This window comes from Bison bison, unplaced genomic scaffold (genome assembly GCF_000754665.1).
Source record: "Bison bison bison isolate TAMUID 2011002044 unplaced genomic scaffold, Bison_UMD1.0 scf7180017864145, whole genome shotgun sequence".
Classification (NCBI taxonomy): Eukaryota; Metazoa; Chordata; class Mammalia; order Artiodactyla; family Bovidae; genus Bison; species Bison bison.
Genome location: NW_011494717.1, coordinates 2,620,116 through 2,640,534, shown reverse-complemented (window position 1 = coordinate 2,640,534; position 20,419 = coordinate 2,620,116). Strand labels below are relative to the sequence as shown.

The 20,419-nt window shown below is 41.3% G+C and overlaps 1 protein-coding gene across 1 annotated transcript in view; it reads left to right on the top strand.

Moving 5' to 3' along the window:
• Positions 1 to 17,831, top strand: part of MATN3 (matrilin 3) — an 18,330-nt gene extending 499 nt beyond the window's left edge. The window contains exons 2-8 of the mRNA XM_010840681.1: positions 4,316 to 4,882; positions 7,967 to 8,092; positions 8,868 to 8,993; positions 10,558 to 10,683; positions 13,983 to 14,108; positions 14,706 to 14,816; positions 17,649 to 17,831. Of these exons, the coding sequence (XP_010838983.1) occupies positions 4,316 to 4,882; positions 7,967 to 8,092; positions 8,868 to 8,993; positions 10,558 to 10,683; positions 13,983 to 14,108; positions 14,706 to 14,816; positions 17,649 to 17,704 (1,238 nt within the window). The 3' untranslated portion in view covers positions 17,705 to 17,831. The remainder of the gene's footprint in view (positions 1 to 4,315; positions 4,883 to 7,966; positions 8,093 to 8,867; positions 8,994 to 10,557; positions 10,684 to 13,982; positions 14,109 to 14,705; positions 14,817 to 17,648) is intronic.
• Positions 17,832 to 20,419: the final 2,588 nt, after the last annotated feature.

Below are 20,419 nucleotides of genomic sequence, written 5' to 3'. Positions count from 1 at the left end.
GAAAACTGAGGTCCAGAGAAGGGAAGGGAGATGCCCAAGGTCCCTCATAGCCAGGGCTAGACTTCCCTCCTCCTGAAGCTCAGACTCCAGCAGCTGCCCCCTGAGACTTGGGCAGAGAGGATGGGGCAGCTGTGGGAACAGGTAGGGGTGCCTCACAGCTCTCTGTCCCAGACCCCGCCTCTTGTTCAGCTTAGTAATCTTTCCCTGAAATTCTGCTTTCAGTTCTCTGGCTGATTGCACCACAACCCCAACCTGTGCTCTCTTACATGCTCAAATACCCAGGACACTTTGGGTCTTTGGTGAACAATCGCAATTCACTTGTGGGTCAGTAGTTGATTTTTGGGGCAGAGGAAACCTCTTAGAGAGCAGAGTTGGAAGGTGATCCAACACAGCCCCTGACAGCACATACAGGGGAGCCGAGCAAGGTGAGAGAATCCAGCAAATCAGGGTCAGAGCCAGGAATAAAGCTCGGGGCTCAGATATTCCAAGTGTGTGTCTTTTCACTGCTTCAGGCTACCAAGCTCTTAGTGTGGTTTACATAGGATTTTTTATCTTCATTACCAAAAAGTCCAGCATCAGAGTTGTTAAAGAGAGGCAGCACCAAACCATTTTCTGGATGTCTAGTCTCATTGGCCAGTGATGCTTCACGCCCCAGGTTGATTTGTGTTGTCCACAATGCACCTTTTGAGTAATGTTGAGGAAAAACAGAAAGGATTCTTTCCTGCATCAGCTCCAGTGGGCTGGATTTGCTATGGCAAGAGCATTGTCATTGAGACAGGGAGTCACAATGGTTATATACAGCCTGACCAGTGGGTTGCTTCAGGTCAAGAATGAGGATAGGGAAGAAGTCTTTCTCCTAGAGGTTATTTTATCTCTGGTCTGATCCACATTCCTTGGGGAAGGGACTAGAAAGAAAAGGAAGGATTTCTTATGGGGTGGTCAATGTTCCCCTGAGCAGCATTGGTCCTTTATTACTTGAAATAAAAACCAATATTAAATGATAATTCTTTAATAAGCACCATATTCCACTCTTTTTCAAATTCTTTTCGCATCCAGAAATTGCTAGGCTTTGCTATGGACTTTTATTTCTAGCGGAGTTCTCAGAAATTGACAATTATTATGAGTAAGGAAACATTTTTGGAAATTCAGATTCTCATTTTCTTGATTTCTAAGAATCAAAGTGCTGTTATCTAGAAAAGGGGAGTGAGATTCAAAAACAATGAATGCAAAGGGGGTCTGAATCAGGAAGTAAGCAGATGCTCACAGAACGTCCTGCCAAGCCCCCTGTATTTTCTATTCCTGCTGTAATAAATTACCATGAATTTAGTGGCTTAAAACAGCACACATTTACTGTCTACGAGTTCTGTAGATCAGAAGTCTGACACTAGTCTCTCTGAACTAAAATTAAGGTATCAGCAGGGCTGCTTTCCTTTTGGAAAGATCTTAGAGGAGAATCCATTTCTTTGCCTTTTTCACCATATAGAGGTGACCCTCATTCCTTGGCTCATGACATTTTCCCTCCATTTTCAAAGCCACCAAAGGCAGGATGAGTCCTCACATGTCATCTCCCAGATCTCCTCTTCTGCTTCCCTATTCAACTTTTAGGAGCCTTTGTAATTATATTGGATCCATCAGTATAACTGCCCCATCTCAAATCTTCAATGCAATCACACTTGCAGAATCTCATTTACCTTGTAAATAAACATACTTACAGGTTCTGGGAATTAGGTCATGGACATCTGTGAGGGGAGGGTATTATCTTATCCTGCCCACTACACCCCTGTAACCCCCATAGATGATTCCCTGCGAAAAATCAAGTGAAGAAGGAAAGGAATCCTGCACATTTACTTGCAAGAACGTAACCTCAACATGAGTAAAGACACCATTTGGATGTTAGACACAACACTGTCAGATACAGGGTTCATATCATATGTAGTTTTCCTTTTACTCAAATTATGCAAATACAGCCAGATCCATCTCCTGGAAAGATTTTTCTTCTTCTTTGCTCTCAATGCATGGTAATCAGGGATGAAATGAAATTCTGAAGTTTTTTTTTAAAAAAAGAATTAACTCCTTTTGACTTAGCTAAATACATGACGTGTAGCATATTCAGACTGATGACTCAACATCACCAAGCAAGATATTTACTAGGTACTTGAGATAATGTTAATTTTGGTGGCAGAAAATGTTGCCTCAGAGAGGTAATCATGCAATGAAAAGTCCCTTTGGGCTGGGAGTCTGGAAACCTGGAGTCCAATCTATATTCTATCACTTTCTAGCTCTACACCTCTCTGTACAAGGGTATAAAAGCAACTCTAACTTGCATCTCTAATTGCATCTCTAACTTGACAAGGTTGTTGGGTTGAAATCCTGTGTTATCTAAAGTGTTATTGAAAGTAGGATTTATTTATTGTCTTAATTAATACCTGTAGGAATCAGGCTGAAAGCAAGAGGATATTTACCAGTTGTTGTTGTTGTTGTTGTTGTTTAAACTATACGGAGGCATAATTCCTATTGCAGACAGGGCTTTTCTGTCATCAACTGCCTAGCTAGGAATTTAATTTTGAATAAATAAATACCTACACTTTTTCCCCTTACACACTGAGTAAATTGCTCTCTTAGAGTTTCATCAATTTCCAGCCAGCCTCTTATTAGAAAAGGAAAGAACCCTGAGTGACATTTCATGCCAAAGGATCTCATTTTGTTTCAGGGCTTGGGTGTGTGTGTGTGTGTGTGTTTTGGGAAAGAAGGAGGAATGGCTGCTCTCTTGGATTTGATTTGGGTGGCTAGGAATGGAGAAGGCAATGGCACCCCACTCCAGTACTCTTGCCTGGAAAATCCCACGGGCAGAGGAGCCTGGTGGGCTGCAGTCCATGGGATCGCTAAGAGTCGGACAAGACTGAGCGACTTCCCTTTCACTTTTCACTTTCATGCATTGGAGAAGGAAATGGCAACCCATTCCAGTGTTCTTGCCTGGAGAATCCCAGGGACGGAGGAGCCTGGTGGGCTGCCGTCTGTGGGGTCGCACAGAGCGACTTAGCAGCAGCAGCAGGAGAGGGAGGAGTATAGAACGAGATTAGACGGGGAAAGGATAAGAAGGATGTGCTGAAAACAAAACTGTATTGTGTCTCTACAATGTGCTAGGTCCTTTTGTGTGGGAATGATACATGTTCCTTGAGGGCAGGTAATCTGGCTTATTATGATTATTATTTTTGTAGCCCCTTGGTTTAATACACGGTGAAAGTGAAGTTGCTCAGTTGTGTCTGACTCTTTGTGACCTCATGGACTGTAGCCTACCAGGCTTCTCAATCCATGGAATTTTCCAGGCAAGAGTACTGGAGTGGGTTGCCATTTCCTTCTCCAGGGGATCTTCCCAACCCAGGGGTCAAACCAAGGTCTCCCGCATTGCAAGCAGACACTTTAAAAAAAAAATATTTGGGGAATGAAAAAATGAAAGAGAGGTGACTAAGAGAATTTGGTGGGGGCAGTAGTATAGATACCAGGTCAGAATCTCTGCTTCTTGAAACAAGACATGCTGACAAAGACGGATCTCAACATGGACCAGACAAAGTGGTCACCCTTCTTTCTACTTTTCAAGGTTTAAACTCAGGGCTATTTGGACCTCAGAGTTCACTAAACATGAGTGAATGACCAGATGGAGGGAGAATTTAGGGCTGCTCTGGAGAAGGAAATGGCAACCCACTCCAGTGTTCTTGCCTGGAGAATCCCAGGGATGGGGGAGCCTGGTGGGCTGCCGTCTATGGGGTCTCACAGAGTCGGACACGACTGAAGTGACTTAGCAGCTGGAGCAGTTTTCAGCACATTGAAAGTGGAGAAAAAGAAGGAAGTCACCAGGAGAGCACCGGAGTGCCTCGCCCCACAGTCTGCCGTTGTCTGAAGGGCTGTGAGGCTTGAGCAGGCAGTGGAGGGGGCATTGAGGCTGCCCTGAGTTCAGTTCAGACAGGGTTCAGGGATGGCCAAGGTGCCCAAGAGAGGCCTGGAGTCCATTCATTCCTGGGCGTCAAGAGGAACCTTTGAACAAAACTTTAAGCAGAAGGATGAAACTTTCCAAGTGAAAAGTTCAGGACATTCAAATAGGGGAGTTCTTTGAGGAAATGTCACACCTCTATGTGAATTCTCGCTGGGGAATCCTGAAAGGCCTCAGTGCTTTCAACCACCAAAGGGAGGGTGGTCTTCAGGAAGACAGCAGAGAGTGGGGTATCTGGGGCCAAGGATGCTGGTCGCAACATTCCCCTTCTGACTGTGATCTGCTCACGGATTAGCCATGTACTGTTCCCCATGCCCTTCTTTGCAGGTGTTTGCAAGAGCAGGCCCTTGGACTTGGTGTTCATCATCGATAGTTCCCGTAGTGTACGGCCCCTGGAGTTCACCAAAGTGAAAACCTTTGTCTCGAAAATAATCGACACTCTGGACATCGGGCCAATGGACACGCGGGTAGCAGTGGTGAACTACGCCAGCACCGTGAAGATCGAGTTCCATCTCCAGACCCACTCGGATAAGCAGTCCCTGAAACGAGCCGTGGCGCGGATCACGCCCTTGTCTACGGGCACCATGTCAGGCCTGGCCATCCAGACGGCGATGGATGAAGCCTTCACAGTAGAGGCAGGAGCTCGAGGGCCCTCTTCCAACATCCCCAAAGTGGCCATCATCGTGACCGACGGGCGGCCCCAGGACCAGGTGAACGAGGTGGCGGCACGGGCCCGGGCGTCCGGTATTGAGCTGTACGCCGTGGGCGTGGACCGGGCCGACATGGAATCCCTCAAGATGATGGCCAGCGAACCCCTGGACGAGCACGTTTTCTACGTGGAGACCTATGGGGTCATTGAGAAACTTTCCTCTAGATTCCAGGAGACCTTTTGTGGTAAGTCTTTGCTTATAGTTAGAAAAGATGTTATAGTCAGACATCATGTGTCTGAAGAAAAAGAGATTTATTCTTTTCTCTTTGGTGCAAATTTTATGGAAAACTTAAATATAAGCAACGTTTTTTTGGTATGTGACGGTTTTTTTTTTTTCTAAACTTAAGCATACTTTGTTGGCTTAGGAATATAGAGCTGCCTTATGTATAAGTTGGTTTGCTCATAAAATCTTCCTGTTTGCATTAGAAATGTGAAGTTCTGGAAATATCCGGGGTAAATGATCCTGCTGTTCCCTGATGGGGTCAGAAAAAAATACAAATAAAAAACCAGACACCTCTCTTCTCCCCTCTGCCCACCGCATTTTTTCCAGGTATTTTCTTTAGTTTTACCATCTCTAGATTTAACAGAACTCTGCTTGTTTTTTTTTTCTCAGAAGACAGGGACTGCATCTGTCCCTGGAAAGATTGGCTGGCTTCTTGTCCAGCATAAATGTCCATTGGAGTGTATACTTAGCAAATACTCCAGTTTTCAGATTCGGCTGTTTCTCTGATTATTCCTTGTGGAGGGACAGGATTAAGAACCATGGAGACTAGGATTTCAGCTCATTTTTGAGATAGCAAGATGTAGGCTATTTTTTGGTTCTTTATTTTAATGTTTTAAGTTTTAAATTATTCTGCTACTGCCCTCCCTCTCCTTTCTTCCTTTAGGATGGAGTTTAAATTAAATGCTGATTTAATTAGAATTTTTAGCATGAAACAGTCAAACCCATGAATATGAGTCCATTCAAGGCTCAGTTTTATCTTTAGTCACTGATCAGAATTATGAATTTGTGGGACTCGAACTTTTTAATTTTTACTTTTAAATTTATTTTTTGTTTTTCTTTAAAAAATTTATATCTTCCTTTGTTTCTATCTATATTCATTTTTTTAAAGTCATTTGGAAATAATCTTTCAAAACTTTGTAGAATTATCCAAGCAGGTGTGGACAAATTTCTAGTTCAGGTGAATTTTAAAGTGTAGATAACTTTTGCCATATAATTTATCCTACATTTGTTTTCTCAATATGTGTTTATCGATCACTGATGATACAAAGATAAAGGTAATCCCTGCCTACCATCAAGCATAAGTCTAGGGCTGGAGCTGAGACAAGCAAGTGAACCAATAATTATTGTTGTCAATTTCAAGGAGACTTTATACATAAATGAAAGTGAAACTCAGTAATCAACAGTTTGTCAGGAAATGGGAGATGAAGTCTCAGTCTGGAGCGAATTCTGACCTCATCTCAGCCAGACCTGGCAGGGGGCCTCTTGTGTTTCCTGCCTTAGGACACTGGGTCTTCTCATGCTGTCCTTGGCTTTGGTGGCATCAACTTGGCAGTCATTGGTTTCCCAAAAGAAAATAGCTTTCTTTCTCCCAGGAAACCCCCCCTATATTTGTGGGTGAGAACTTTTCCATGAAGATGCTGTTCTGTGGCAAGGTTGGGCCTCAAAGCTAGCACCTGGGGAAGGGCTTGAAGGACATAAAGTAACAAGTGGTGAGTGGCCACCTTTTCATCCTGGTACAAGAGACCTGCTTGTTCTGGGGGAAAAATGTCCTGTCTTTGGAAAAAAAGACTGAGGGGCAGCTGTTGTAGTCAACCGACTGGAAAGATTATTCCATGAAAAGGCCCTTCTTGGAAAAATATTAGCCTTGTCCTGTTGCTAGAACTGTGGGGGCTGGGTGAACTGCCACAGGGATGCCAGCCTCCTCCAACAGGCCTCCTTGGTTTCTCAGAAATGACCAAATTCATGATTCTTTTTTCAAAACATGTCGCTTGGGAAAAAAGTCTGACATAAAAATGGCTCCAGGAGCAAAAAGATGAGGATGCCATTTAGCTAATGTGTTGTGTTCTTCTTTTTCTTTTACCGACTCGTATATAGCAGATGGAGAAGGCAATGGCACCCCACTCCAGTACTCTTGCCTGGAAAATCCCATGGACGGAGGAGCCTGGTAGGCTGCAGTCCATGGGGTCGCTAAGAGTTGGACAAGACTGAGCAACTTCCCTTTCACTTTTCACTTTCATGCATTGGAGAAGGAAATGGCAACCTATTCCAGTGTTCTGGCCTGGAGAATCCCAGGGATGGGAGAGCCTGGTGGGCTGCCGTTTATGGGGTCGCACAGAGTCAGACACGACTGAAGCAACTTAGCAGCAGCAGCAGCAGCATATAGCAAATGGGGCTTCCCTGGTGGCACAGATGGTAAAGAATCTGCTTACAATGCAGGAAACCTGGGTTTGATCCCTGGGTTGGGAAGATCCCCTGGAGAAGAGAATGGCCACCCACTCTAGTATTCTTGCCTGGAGAATCCCTGGACAGAGGAACCTGGCGGGCTATAGTCCATGGGGTCGCAAAGAGTCAGACATGACTGAGTGACTAACACTGTCACTTTCTTTTTCATACAACATATGAGTTTAGACTCCTTGCAGATATGAGAGTCACATGTAGATACATTTGGGCTCAGGAACCCACACCATATATTTAAAAGGCAGTTACCTGCATTGCCCTCCACCATTTGCATGTTCAAACATGTATTGGTACCCAAAGAGTGAGTGGATTCCAGGCCTAGTGCAATGCCTGGGGATGAATTCTGTTTAGACTCACACTATAAAACCCTTGGAAACTGGCTTCTGATTGCAGTGGGACAACTAGCTTGTAGAACTTCAGGAAGTACAATATTGTTCTCTTCTTGCAGTTGGAGAGCAAAAATCTTTTTCTCTGTCCAGGTGGATACATTGGATAAAACCCTGAATTGTCTGATTCATGTAACTGTTTGGTTTTAGCTCCAAATTCAAAAATCCCTTTCTCCTTTGAGAAACTCAACCACAAGATCTATGATTTTAAATTAGTAGCATTCCTAGTTACTAATTTAAACATTACTAAGAGTGGGGCAGAAATAAGCCAAGGGCAGAAAACAAATAGTCAATTTTTAGAGTGAACTAAAGATGGAATTGGAGAGGAATGTGCAGAGCGATTTTTTTTTTTGACAAGAGAGGAAGTATCTGAAATGCTTCTTATGTGTTGACGCTGACTGTTGTAAATTTCCTTTGCACAGCTCTGGACCCGTGTGCACTGGGCACACATCAGTGCCAGCATGTGTGTATCAGTGACGGGGAAGGCAGGCACCACTGTGAATGCAGCCAAGGATATTCCTTGAACGCTGATAAGAAGACATGTTCCGGTGAGGCCTGCTTAAGGGACAGTGGCTGACAGGGGCATATTTCGGGACTCACTCCCCAAGACTTTGGACTGGCCTTATGCTTTTCTCTTAACTGCCTTGTGGCAGATTTACTGTTATCAACAACTTTCCTTGAAAAGTAACATGAGGAGGAAAGTGAGATAATACCTAAAACAATCTATTACAGCATTTATGGCTTGTTTTAGAGAGAAGGGTTAGTAGGGGAAAAGGACAAAACTCTTGGTCTTTTGAGGTTTTGGAATTTTTCCTGGATTTCATTTAATTAAATACAAGCTACTTTTACCTCTCTGTAACCCTAGATGCTCATGGAATCTAGAAGTGGAAGAAAACTTAGGGAGGTTCTCACTCGTCTGCTGTATGAATTACTCATATACTGTCAATGAAGAGTACAAATTAGGTCCATTTTGTTAGATCCTAGAAAATAATTGTTGAGAGGAATAAAACTGAAGAGATCATTTGACTCAACCTGATCATTTTATAGAAAATGAAATTGAGATCCGTCCCCGCTGCCCCAAGAAGGGAGAAGACTTACCCCTGTAATGGGGTCTGTTAGTGAAAGAACCAAGATCAGGAAGTGAGTTCCAACCCTCCCATCCAGTAGGCATCCTCTTGTGTCAGACTGGCCCATTTCATTAGCATTGTGTGTGTGTGTATGTGTGTGTGTGTATGTGTGCATGGATGTGTGTGGTGTGGCCCATAGTTATTTGCTTACCATGTTTTCCATCTGTTGGCATTTGTCCTGGTTGTCTTTTGATAGCTATTGATAAGTGTGCTCTTAACACTCATGGCTGTGAACACATCTGTGTGAACGACAGAACTGGCTCTTATCATTGTGAGTGCTACGAAGGTTACACCTTAAATGAAGACAGGAAGACGTGTTCAGGTAAGTGGGGGCAGGGGCTTTACTATTGCCTCTCTGTTGGGGGGGTCATCTCAACGGGGAACTTGATATCTTTTTGTCTGTTGCCATCTTGGGCTTTTCCCATTTCTTATGAGACAAGTTAAAAATGGCAGTATGTTGTCTGGTGACCTACCTGTGTGAGTGTGTTGTTCATTTCCTTCTCTGTCCCCAGCCCTAATTGTCCTCTCCAGATGCTGAAGACAATTTAGTTAAAATCAAATAACAGCCCACCAATTTAGTTAAAATCAAATAAAAATAAAAAAAGAAAAGCAGTAACTCCGCAGTGGAGAGACCTGGCAGACACCACTTCCACTAAGTCATCAGAGCTGATGTCACCGGCAGTGACAGAGTGACGTCATGCTTCTCCTGTCGTCACATGACACACAGTGATGTCATGCTTCTTCTGTCGTCATGTTCTCAGGGCACAACAGCATTTCTGTGGTTTTCTTGCTAAAGATTTACGATCATGAGGAAACCTCAGACAAACCCAAACTGAGAGACATTCCAAAATGAGAGATGTTCCATGAACTAATTTTTCAGTAGTTTTCAAAAGTGTCACAGTCATGAAAGGCAAAGAAAGACTGAGGAAATGTCCCAGGTTGGAGGAAACTAAGGAGATGTGACAGCTTAAAGCAACGTGTGAGCCTGGATTGGATCCTGGGCCACAAAAAGACATTTGTGGTAGAAACACTGGCAGACTTTGAATAATGTCTTTGGTTAGTTCAGGGCATCGTATCAGTGATTAGTTCCCTGGTTTTGGTCATTACTTATATAATGATGTGCTTATATAGGATGTTTACATTTGGGGAAATTGGATGAAGTGTAGGACTTCTCAAAACGAAAAGTTCACAAAGATAAACAATAGTTTAAAAATATCATGTCGGTAGAGAGAGAAGTGCACAAAAGTGCAGTTTGGGTCTTGAGTTCTGATGCTGTTCTGAGTCAGTTTATCTCCTTTAGACTCAATTTTCTCATTTATTACAGGAGAGGACTGAGCTACAGTTTCTTCACACGTGGATTCTGTGTCTTTCTGAATCTAGTATAATTAGTTCCACAACTGTTGGAATCCCTCTGATTCAGCATAAATACAGCAAATCTAAAAGGAATGCTTTAGAAAGTATTTATGAGATACTTAGATTATAAAAGCTCAGTATAGGGGACTTCCCTGGCAGTCCAGTGGTTAAGACCCCATGCTTCCAATGCAGTGACTGTGAGTTCAATCCCTGGTCAGGAAACTAAGATCCCATATGCCACATGGTGAGGCCAGACAAACAAACAAACCAAAAAAAAAAAAAAAGACCAACAATATAAACTCAGCATAGATTATGAAAAGGAATAGGGGAAAATAGAAGACTAAGTATTGTGTGTGTAGGAGTTTGTTTTACTCAACTAACTTCTAGTAAGAGCAAATATTACTGATGGCTTTGAGTGGTTTCTAGTAAGTTCTCCTTTTTTGCATTGCTAGCTGCAAATAAGATTTCTACATATGGGTAATAAAAGACCTTTCCGCATTTAATTTCTTTTCTTCTGGACTTCCACTTGGCAGCTCAAGATCAGTGTGCTTTGGGCACGCATGGCTGTCAGCACATTTGTGTGAATGACAGAGCTGGGTCCCACCACTGTGAGTGCTACGAGGGCTATACTCTGAATGAAGACAAAAAAACGTGTTCAGGTAAGGTCCACTCAGTAAATTCTTTCGTATGGGACCTTTTCTACTGCAGTGAAACCAACTTTCAGTTCACCATGAGAGAGATTCTTAAACGTAAGGTAAGCAGTTGGACTTCAGACATTCTACCATGCTTACAGACCAAGGCACACACTGCTAGGCGGCAATGAGCTCACTAGGTTTTGCAAACATAGCTCACTTCAGAAAATTACTGGGTAATGGGCAGGGAGTGGGGGATATAAGAAAAGCTAATTGGATGTACGGTCCAGGAAAATTTTATATCTCTGAAAAGCAAATAGGAAACTTTGGAGGAAGTCAGTGGGACAGTAACTATTTGGTGTGATAGGCTGAACTGATCTTTTTCCAATTAAAACTAGACCTGGAACTTTTCTGTAGTGTTCGACTTAAAGCTGGATCGTTTTTAGTGAAGGAGGCTTTGTAAATGACTGAATTAGACCCACACAGATCTTCCAGTAAGTTTGAAGCAAGTCCTTCCCTGACAGTTTCTAGATGATCAATCTTGGGTGAATCTGAGGCTTATGACTTGGTGAGGGAGCCCGTGCCAGAACTGCTAATCCTCATTAATTTGATTTAAACTCACTGGGAGAACAGAGTGGCATTTATAATGTAAAAGCAGTCCTCTGAGAAATTCCTAACTCTCAAGGTGGTGTTTAATTTTGGCATATTCAGTATTTTTTTTTTTTTAGATTTTATGTATACTCTCCTCTTCCTTGAGGAGGTGTAATATGTGATCTTTTCAAGAGAGATTAAAGGAAGTGGCACATCACCAATTCGCCCTTTAAAAAAGAATGAGATCAATAAAACAGTACTGAACCCCTATTTTGTTCCCAGGACTGTGCTTAGCCATGTGAGCATGTAAGGAAGCATCAGCTTCTGCCTCTGAGTTACAACAGGTTGGGTGCAAAACCAAAAAAGCGTCATTTTTTTTTTTTTTAAACACTGGAGGATAATTGCTTTACAATGTTGTGTTAGTTTGTGCTGTACAACAATGTGAATCGGCCATAGGGATACATGTATCACCTCCCTCTTAAGCCTCCCTCCCACTCACCTCCATCCCACCCCTTTAAGTCATCACAGAGCGCTGATCTGGGCTCCCTGTGTTATATAGCCGCTCCCCACTAGCTATCTGTCTTACACATGGTGGTCTATATATGCCAATGCCACTGTTTTAATTACTCCTGAACCAGTACCTGAAGAAAGCAGCGACTGGTAGTGAGAGTCCATAACTAAGGAGAGGCTAGGGGTGGCCGAAGGGCTGGGACTGGAGGAGTGGAGCGGGTATGGGCAAGGGGAGGGGCTTGTGTCAATTTGTTGAGGTGGGTGGGACTAAATCACAAGGGTGGGACTAAGTCCCCTGGGTGCAGAGGATTCAAGGCTGCTCTTCTCTGCAGACCTTCGAAAAGGAAACAAAGTGCATTTACATGTAAACTAACAGATATTATGGAATAAAATGAACCACTTTATTAAAAAGAAGAAATTAAAGGAGATTTTCAGTTAAGACAGATTTCAGTTAAGGCAGCAGTTCCAGGTAATGGTTCACCCACGTTCTTCAGTGTCTGCTGGGTGCCATGCGCTGTCCCAGGCATTTTAGCGACAGTCACACATTTACTGATCACAGCAAATTTACTCATAGCAACTGAGTTACTTGCTGGTGGTCACTTGGCTAGTGAGTGGGAGAGCCAGGATTTGAACCCAGGCACTTGATCTGGTGGTTTGTAGTTCTCAAACACTGAGCTACACTGTCTCATGGTGCAAAGCACATGACAGCAAAAGGAGATAGAAAAAGAAAGATGCGATGGTGGGAAATTATTTATATAATTTACAGCAATAATGGGTGCCATGCTAAAACTGGGGTATACAACATGGGGCAGATCCCCTCTACTGGCTTGCCTTCCCCTCGCTGGGCAGTGGGAAAGCTAGTAAATTAACCGTGGGGCCCCAGATCGGGGGCTGGGGACTGGAGGCATGTCCCCTTGTTATCTCTGGAGTTGCTGCTAAGCTGGGCTGAGGGGAAAAAGAAATGCTCTGCTAGCAGGCATTTTGCTGGAAACATCTGAATTGTAGTAGTGAAGGGAATATCAGTGTGAAAGTTGGAAAGACGTTGTGGTTAGATTATCTAGGGCCTTCTGTGCCATGAAAAGCTCTTTTATAGGCAGTAGTGAGCTATAGATGAAGGTGAAAGAGGAGAGTGAAAAAGCTGGCTTAAAACTCGACATTCAAAAAAACTTAGATCATGGCATCTGGACCCATCACTTCATGGCAAAGAGATAGGGAAACAATGGAAACAGTGATAAAATAAGCAGACTTTAAGAAAATCAACCCCAAATATACATTGGAAGGATTGATGCCGAGGCTGAAGCTCCAGTACTTTGGCCACCTGATGCAGGGAACTGACTCATTGGAAAAGACCATGATGCTGGGAAAGACTCAAGGCTGGAGGAAAAGGGGACAACAGAGGATGAGATCACTGATTCAATGGACATGAGTTTGAGCAAGCTTTGGGAGATGGTGAAGAACAGGAAAGCCTGGCATGCTGCAGTCCATGGGGTTGCAAAGACTCAGACACAGCTGAGTGACTGAACAACAATAGTGAGCCATGGAAAGTTTAGAAGCATGCAATGACACTTAAGAGGAGATTTAGAAGGGAACAAATAGTTTGACTCCTGTAATGGCCGAGAAGGACCTATGAACCCCAGGAAGACTTTGCTCCTTGTACTGTATTTGTGACAGATAAAAAATACATTCTTATCCAACCAACATCATCAGCACCATCATCATTGTTATTATTTTTCTCTCTCTGTGTGTGCATGAGCTCGCAGGCCATTGTTTTCTGTACCACTTTAAGCATCAAAGACAGGCCCTCGGTCAATACAGTCTTTTTTTGTGCAGCATCAAATTATTAGGGACCTGTGTGAGTAGGTCCCTAATAATTTATTTTTGGTAATGGTGAAGATGATCCATATGTAGCTGGAGAGCTTGGAGGTGTTATGGAAAGGCCAGAGGTAAGTTCTGGAATAGAATTAAGATGCAGTGCAGCCTTCCAGGACTGGCAGCGAAAAAAAGAGAGGCAGAACCCAAAATATTTGCAAGAAATAGCAAGAAAAGGGCTGTGGGGGAGGGATCAGGAAGAGGCTCCCTCCTTCTGAAACATGGGAGACTCTGATGACTGAAGGATTCATATGTGCCCACTTTGGGACCAAACCAAAGCTTCTTTCTCCCAGAAGTCTGTGTCGTTTCTGATTGTAATTTGTGAATATTCTCTCTCCTGCCCCAATCCTGGCCAGTTCTTAACCAGTGTGCCCTGGGCTCTCATGGTTGCCAACACATCTGTGTGTATGATGGCAATGCCTCTTATCACTGCGACTGTGACACTGGCTACACTTTGAATGAAGACAAGAAGACATGTTCAGGTAAAGATGGTCCCTTTAAGCCTCATCCATGCACTTAGACAGGAGTGAGCTTTCCTGTCTCCAAGTCGGAAGTACAGTTTTGAGTCTTGCCTCTTGGTCAAAATCCTCCAGTGGTTTCCAAATGTCTTCAGGATGGAATGTTTCTACTTTTCCACCAGGCGACCTTCCTGCCATTGGTTTTTAAAGGAACCTCCACCCTGTTCTCCTTAGTGAACATTTTCGTTTCTTAATGAAGACACAGTATCACAGGGAGATGGTCTTTATCTCTGCATTCTTGGCTTCTCCCTACATCCTGTTGAAACATTTTAACTTTGTATCATGGAGAATTTCTGATCATCACAAAAGCATTGAGAACAGTAGAACTCTCATATAACCATCACCTAGCTTTGACAATTGTAAACTTTTCCTCAACATCTGTTTCTTCTTTGATACATCCCACAGTCTTTCCTCCTCTTTCTGTGTGCTCTTACATCCTTTTATCTCCTAGAACATGCACGTAGCTTAAGTCTTAAAAATAAAAGTATTGAATCGTCGATTTCCCGATTTCCTATGATTTCTGATTAGCTATAACGTTCTGTGTACTGTCACTGCCTCCAGCCATTGAAGAAGCACGAAGACTCATCTCCACAGAAGATGCTTGTGCGTGTGAAGCCACTCTGGCATTCCAGGATAAGGTCAACTCATATCTGCAGAGACTGAACTCCAAACATATCCTTTTTGGAAGGATTTCTGCTTCGGCTTGAAGCCAACCTAGGTCTTACAATAGACATTTGAGGACATGTCACAGGATAAGGGCCTTATTCATTAAATTTTAAGATGAACAGTAGTAATACACAGCCTTGATTTTTTAAGAGTTCTTTTTAAATATTTTAGGAGACGGTTACATCCATTTTTATTTGCATGTGAAAGCAGTGTAATTATTTTTCCAGTGCTTTTCCACAGCAGTATAAGCTCCTGCTGCTAAGTCACTTCAGTCGTGTCTGACTCTGTGCGACCCATAGACGCCAGCCCACCAGGCTCCCCCGTCCCTGGGATTCTTCAGGCAAGAACACTGGAGTGGGTTGCCATTTCCTTCTCCAATGCATGAAAATGAAAAGTGAAAGTGAAGTCACTCAGTCATGTCTAACCCTCAGCAACCCCATGGACTGCAGCCTACCAGGCTCCTCCATCCATGGGATTTTCCAGGCAAGAGTACTGGAGTGGGGTGCCATCGCCTTCTCCGGTATAAGCTCCTAATTGAGCTCTATTTAACCAGGGCTATCATCCTGATTCCTTAATAGGACTTTCTTACTCAGAATCTGTTCAAGACCAGTCAGCTGATGAATGGAGTGTGATAACTCAGATGATACACAGTTATACACTTTGTTTAGCCAGGTGGTCAAAGAGCAGGTTTCAAAATGTAACATGGTACCCCCTCAGAAACTTTCAAAAGCAGTTCTTTAGCTAAAGGAGTAATTCAGGAAGAGTACTTTTTCTTAGTCCAGCTGAAGTTAACAACACTGTTCTCAGGGATCTTTGAGGAGTATTCAAACTGTGATAGTTACCGAAAGAGTGTGTGCTTGCTGCTCAAAAGTCAGTAAACAGGCCAGGTTGGTGGAAAGGAAAGTTTGCTTTATTTCAGATGCCGGCAACTGGGGGTGGTCAAGGGGTGAGAGGTTTTATAAACAGGGTGTGGAGGGCTAATGCAGAAACAGAACAGTCATCTCTAACAGTCATCTTCAGATTGGTCCTCGGTGGTTTGACCAGCATCATCTTGGTTGTTTTAGGTACACTTAACCTTCTCTTCCGAGGTCCATTTGTTCTCTTTTCTTTGTAGCCAGTTCTCTGAATTGTGGCAGCTTCTGTCTTGCCTGCAGTCTCGTCATCAGGTAGTTAACTTCTTCCACCTAGTGTTTTAGTATCGATGAGACAGTTCACAGGATATGGCTCAGAATATTATAACCCCTGAGAAAGAACTGAAAGTCCCTGACTGTGCTTAATGACTATATTATTTAGTCTTTGACTGTTTTCGTTTCCAAATTTCTCATTTCTCTGATTAAGCTTATTCTTGGACTGAAGTTTTCCACAGACAAAAGGCAGGCAGAGGACATGGTAAGGGGGCCAGGACCAGAGGGTTCAGCGCTGTTCAGCAGGGCTACCTCAGAGCTTGCAGAGACATTCAAGGGATGTGAGGGGACACAGAGCATTTTAGAGGACCCTGTTTCCAAATCCTTCACTTCCGTAAATTGATCTGCTTACAGTGCAACTTGGGGTCAGTTGGCAGTCTCTTTTCCCATCTCTCACTTCAGTGCCACCAATCTCTTAACTTTACACAAGAAAGGGATATCTCTTGCTTACCCTGAATTTTAATAAGGTGAATTTCTTGGAAAGGTAAAATCTCCAGAGAGCCAAATAAAAGGACAATTCAAGTTTTTTTTTTTTCCCTAAGTTATTTATTTTTGGCCATGCTGGGTCTTTGTTGCTGCACACAGGCTCTCTCTAGTTGCACTGAGAGGGGGCTGTTCTTGTGGTGCATGGGCATCTCATTGCGGTGGCTTCTCTTGTTGCAGAGCAGGGCTCTAGGGTACACAGGCTTCAGCAGTTGTGGCTGGGGGCATCGAGTGTGGGCTCAATAGTCGTGGTGGGCAGGCTTAGTTGCTCTGCAGCATGTGGAATCTTCCCGGACTGGGGATCAAAACCCATGTCCCGTGCATTGGTGGTGGATTCTCAACCACTGTACCAGCAGGGAAGTCCCTCAACAGTGTTTTAAACTAAGGTTTCATAAACACATCTCTCCCAATTTGTTCCATTAAGAGATACCTTTCTAATTAAAATTTACCTTTTATTTTTTAATGATTTTATCTCAAAATTTATAATTTACTTGTTTGGATCAACTGTATGCCCATCATAGTTGTAATGATAACTCAACCAAGGTGATTAAAAAAATTAGAGCCTTTGGTCAAAAGAAAATTAATTTAAAGGTGATCTAGACGTAAACATGTTTGTGCTTGTTGTCTGTATAAAGTTTATGTCAGAAAGTGTAATAGAGTGATCAAGAACAGATTTTCAAGATTCAAGTAGAATAAAATTCTGTGGAAGCAGCAGAAAGGGAATACAAATTTAAGGAGATATTTTATTTTAGAAGAACAGTAGTAGTAAGAATTCAGTATGTTATTAATATTACATAGGATACATTTAAAAGATTGGTTTAAATTTTATTTTAAAACATCAATATTAATAATACAGCAAAATTGCATACTTTGTTACATAAAAGTTATGAAAATTTTCATATAATTTAAATATGCACAAGGTATTACTTGTCAAAATTATTTTAGGGGACAGATGAACAAAAATGCTTGAAGACTGCCACTTTATATCCTGCTCTCTAAAGAACAAAATATCTGAGTTTTAGACACATTAAATTTTTGGTGAGAAAATTTCACTCTTTTTGTTCCATTGAGAACTTACATTTTTCTTTTACCTTGTATTGAAGTGTCTTAAAGTGTGTTTACATTTTCTAATGTCTAAAAATATGTGGTTTTGGCCTTAACAACCAGTCACTCGATGACATTTTGGAGAAGCTGCAAGCAAATGAATATGGACAAGTACATCGTTAAACTACTCAAATGTTTTACCTGGAAATAACGAGCATTTGGTGTAGTAAATACTTCGGCATATTCAAATGTTCCTGCTACTAATCTGCCATTACAAATGCTTGAATGCTACCGAATCTTCTGGTGAACCAGTGTCATTTTTCTAAGGAAATAAATGTCCCTAATTAAGTGCAAATTTTAGTGTCTCTAAAGCTATGACTGTGAAATAGTTGGTAGAAAATACAAGAAAAGTTTTCATAATTTCTTTACTTCTTTACTAATTGAGCCATTTAATTTTAAAATGTTTGTATTAGTAAGATAACCATACTTAAATTGCAAACTTTTCATCTATATTTTTTTCTTGATATAGTATAATCCAGTCTTGTTACTTTAGAGTGTAACTTGTAGAGGGTATTTACACATAAAAGTTCATATAATTAAATTGAGATGAATATAATTTAGAACTATATCGCTAACACTTTTTGTTTTTTCTCATTTTTGCCAGGGTATTGTTGAAGCTGTGATCAGGAGATTGTAATACATATATCTAAATATAGTTAACAGATTAAGTGAGCTGTTACATACCATTTTTAATTCATTCTGATGTTAGAACGAGACACACACAGCTAAAGACTTAGTTGTGAATTAAGTGTTAAACTATTTACCAAGAACAAAAAATTCTAAATTTACTTGTTTTACTTTAGAATCCAATCAATAAAATTATAAAATTATATATTTATAAATATTTCTATAAAAACATAATCTAATGTTTTTTAAATGTTAATGATAAGCCTGTTTTTTTCACTTACATATTTGATAAAATTTGTTTTCACCTTTAAAGCTTATAACTTTTAGAAGAAAGTAGTTCTTTAAATTATAGACGATTCATTCTTTTTTGGTTTATGTTGTCTTTACTGTAATAAAAACATCAATATCTATATACTATTGTCATGATTTTTTTTTACTTATATCAACTTTGCTAATGTATTTTCTTAAATTAAGCTGAATTACAATTATTTTGAAAATGAAACATTTTCTTGTCAATGAAACAATGTCATGACTCATCCTATAATTTAATCTCATGCTCTCAAAGTTAAAATTTTAAGTTCAGGTTAAATAGAAAGGTTTTGATCAAGAATATTGTGGGAGAGGGAATAAAACAGAATTACATAAATTCAGATTAAATAATGATGAGGGTACATTAAAATAAAGACCTGAAAAGAAACCCAGAAACAAAAAAACAAAAAGCTAAACTGTCAAGGGAAGAAATGAAAAATGAACACATCAAAGGCAATAAATATTATATGAAACATATAATGTTATTTGTCAACATTTTTGAAAGGACCTGACATACAGCAAGTGCTATCTTCCAAACTTATTTGAGCACACAATCAGTTATATTAATATATCACAAAGAAATGGTATTTACAGGGTAATAAATGAGAGCTCATGTACAAGAACTATGGAAAGGTATTTAGAGACAAATTTTTAAGGATGTGACCATCAGTAGCTTCAATTAAACATGCCTTAAACTTAACCAGTTGGTTAGAATCCCCCTGGCTTAGAAAACTGATTTTTGTTTCCTGAGTCCAGTATAGGGAGCCTGTGATCAGGTGCCAGAAAACATATAGGGATGTAATCTGGTGCTGAAAAAGATACACATACATTTGAAAACAAATATGTATTACGCAAATATATTAAGTTTAGTAAGGATTTCTCAGGGAGACCTATTTTGTGCATTTGGCTAGGCACAATTGGCCAAAAGGAACATCACAGGATATATAAAAATGGCCTTGGAAGCAGACAGGAATGTTGGGATGAAAAAAGCATATTGGCTCATTTAAAGTGTGAGCACCAAAGTAAAACAATTTAAGACTGAAGAAAGATCTGATTTTAGCTCCAGTTTAGATCTGACAGGAAAGGCACTAGGATTTATTGTCAATTTCCCAGGATGCTGAGACAACAGACTCAGGTCAAAGGATTCGAACATTATTTGCTGGGGATGGGGAAAGAATTCAGGCGGGGGAAATTAGATAAATTGGAAGGACTGATGTCCTTTTCATTATAGGGGACTGGAATGCAAAAGTAGGCAGTCAAGAAACACCTGGAATAACAGGAAAATTTGGCCTTGGAATACAGAATGAAGCAGGGCAAAGGTTAATAGAGTTTTGCCAAGAAAGCCCACTGGTTATAGCAAACACCCTCTTCCAACAACACAAGAGAAAATGCTACACATGGACATCACCAGATGCTCAACACTGAAATCAGATTGATTATATTCTTTGCAGCCAAAGAAGGAGAAGCTCTATACAGTCAGCAAAAATAAGATTGGGAGCTGACTGTGGCTCAGACCATGAACTCCTTATTGCCAAATTCAGACTTAAATTGAAGAAAGTAGGGAAAACCACTAGACCATTCAGGTATGACCTAAATCAAATCCCGTATGATTATACAATGGAAGTGAGAAATAGATTTAAGGGACTAGATCTGATAGAATGCCTGATGAACTATGGAATGAGGTTTGTGACATTGTACAGGAGACAGGGATCAAGACCATCCCCATGGAAGAGAAATGCAAAAAGCAAACTGGCTGTCTGGGGAGGCCTTACAAATAGCTGTGAAAAGAAAAGAAGTGAAAAGCAAAGGAGGAAAGGAAAGATATAAACATCTGAATGCAGAGTTCCAAAGAATAGGAAGGAGAGATAAGAAAGCCTTCCTCAGTGATCAATGCAAAGACAT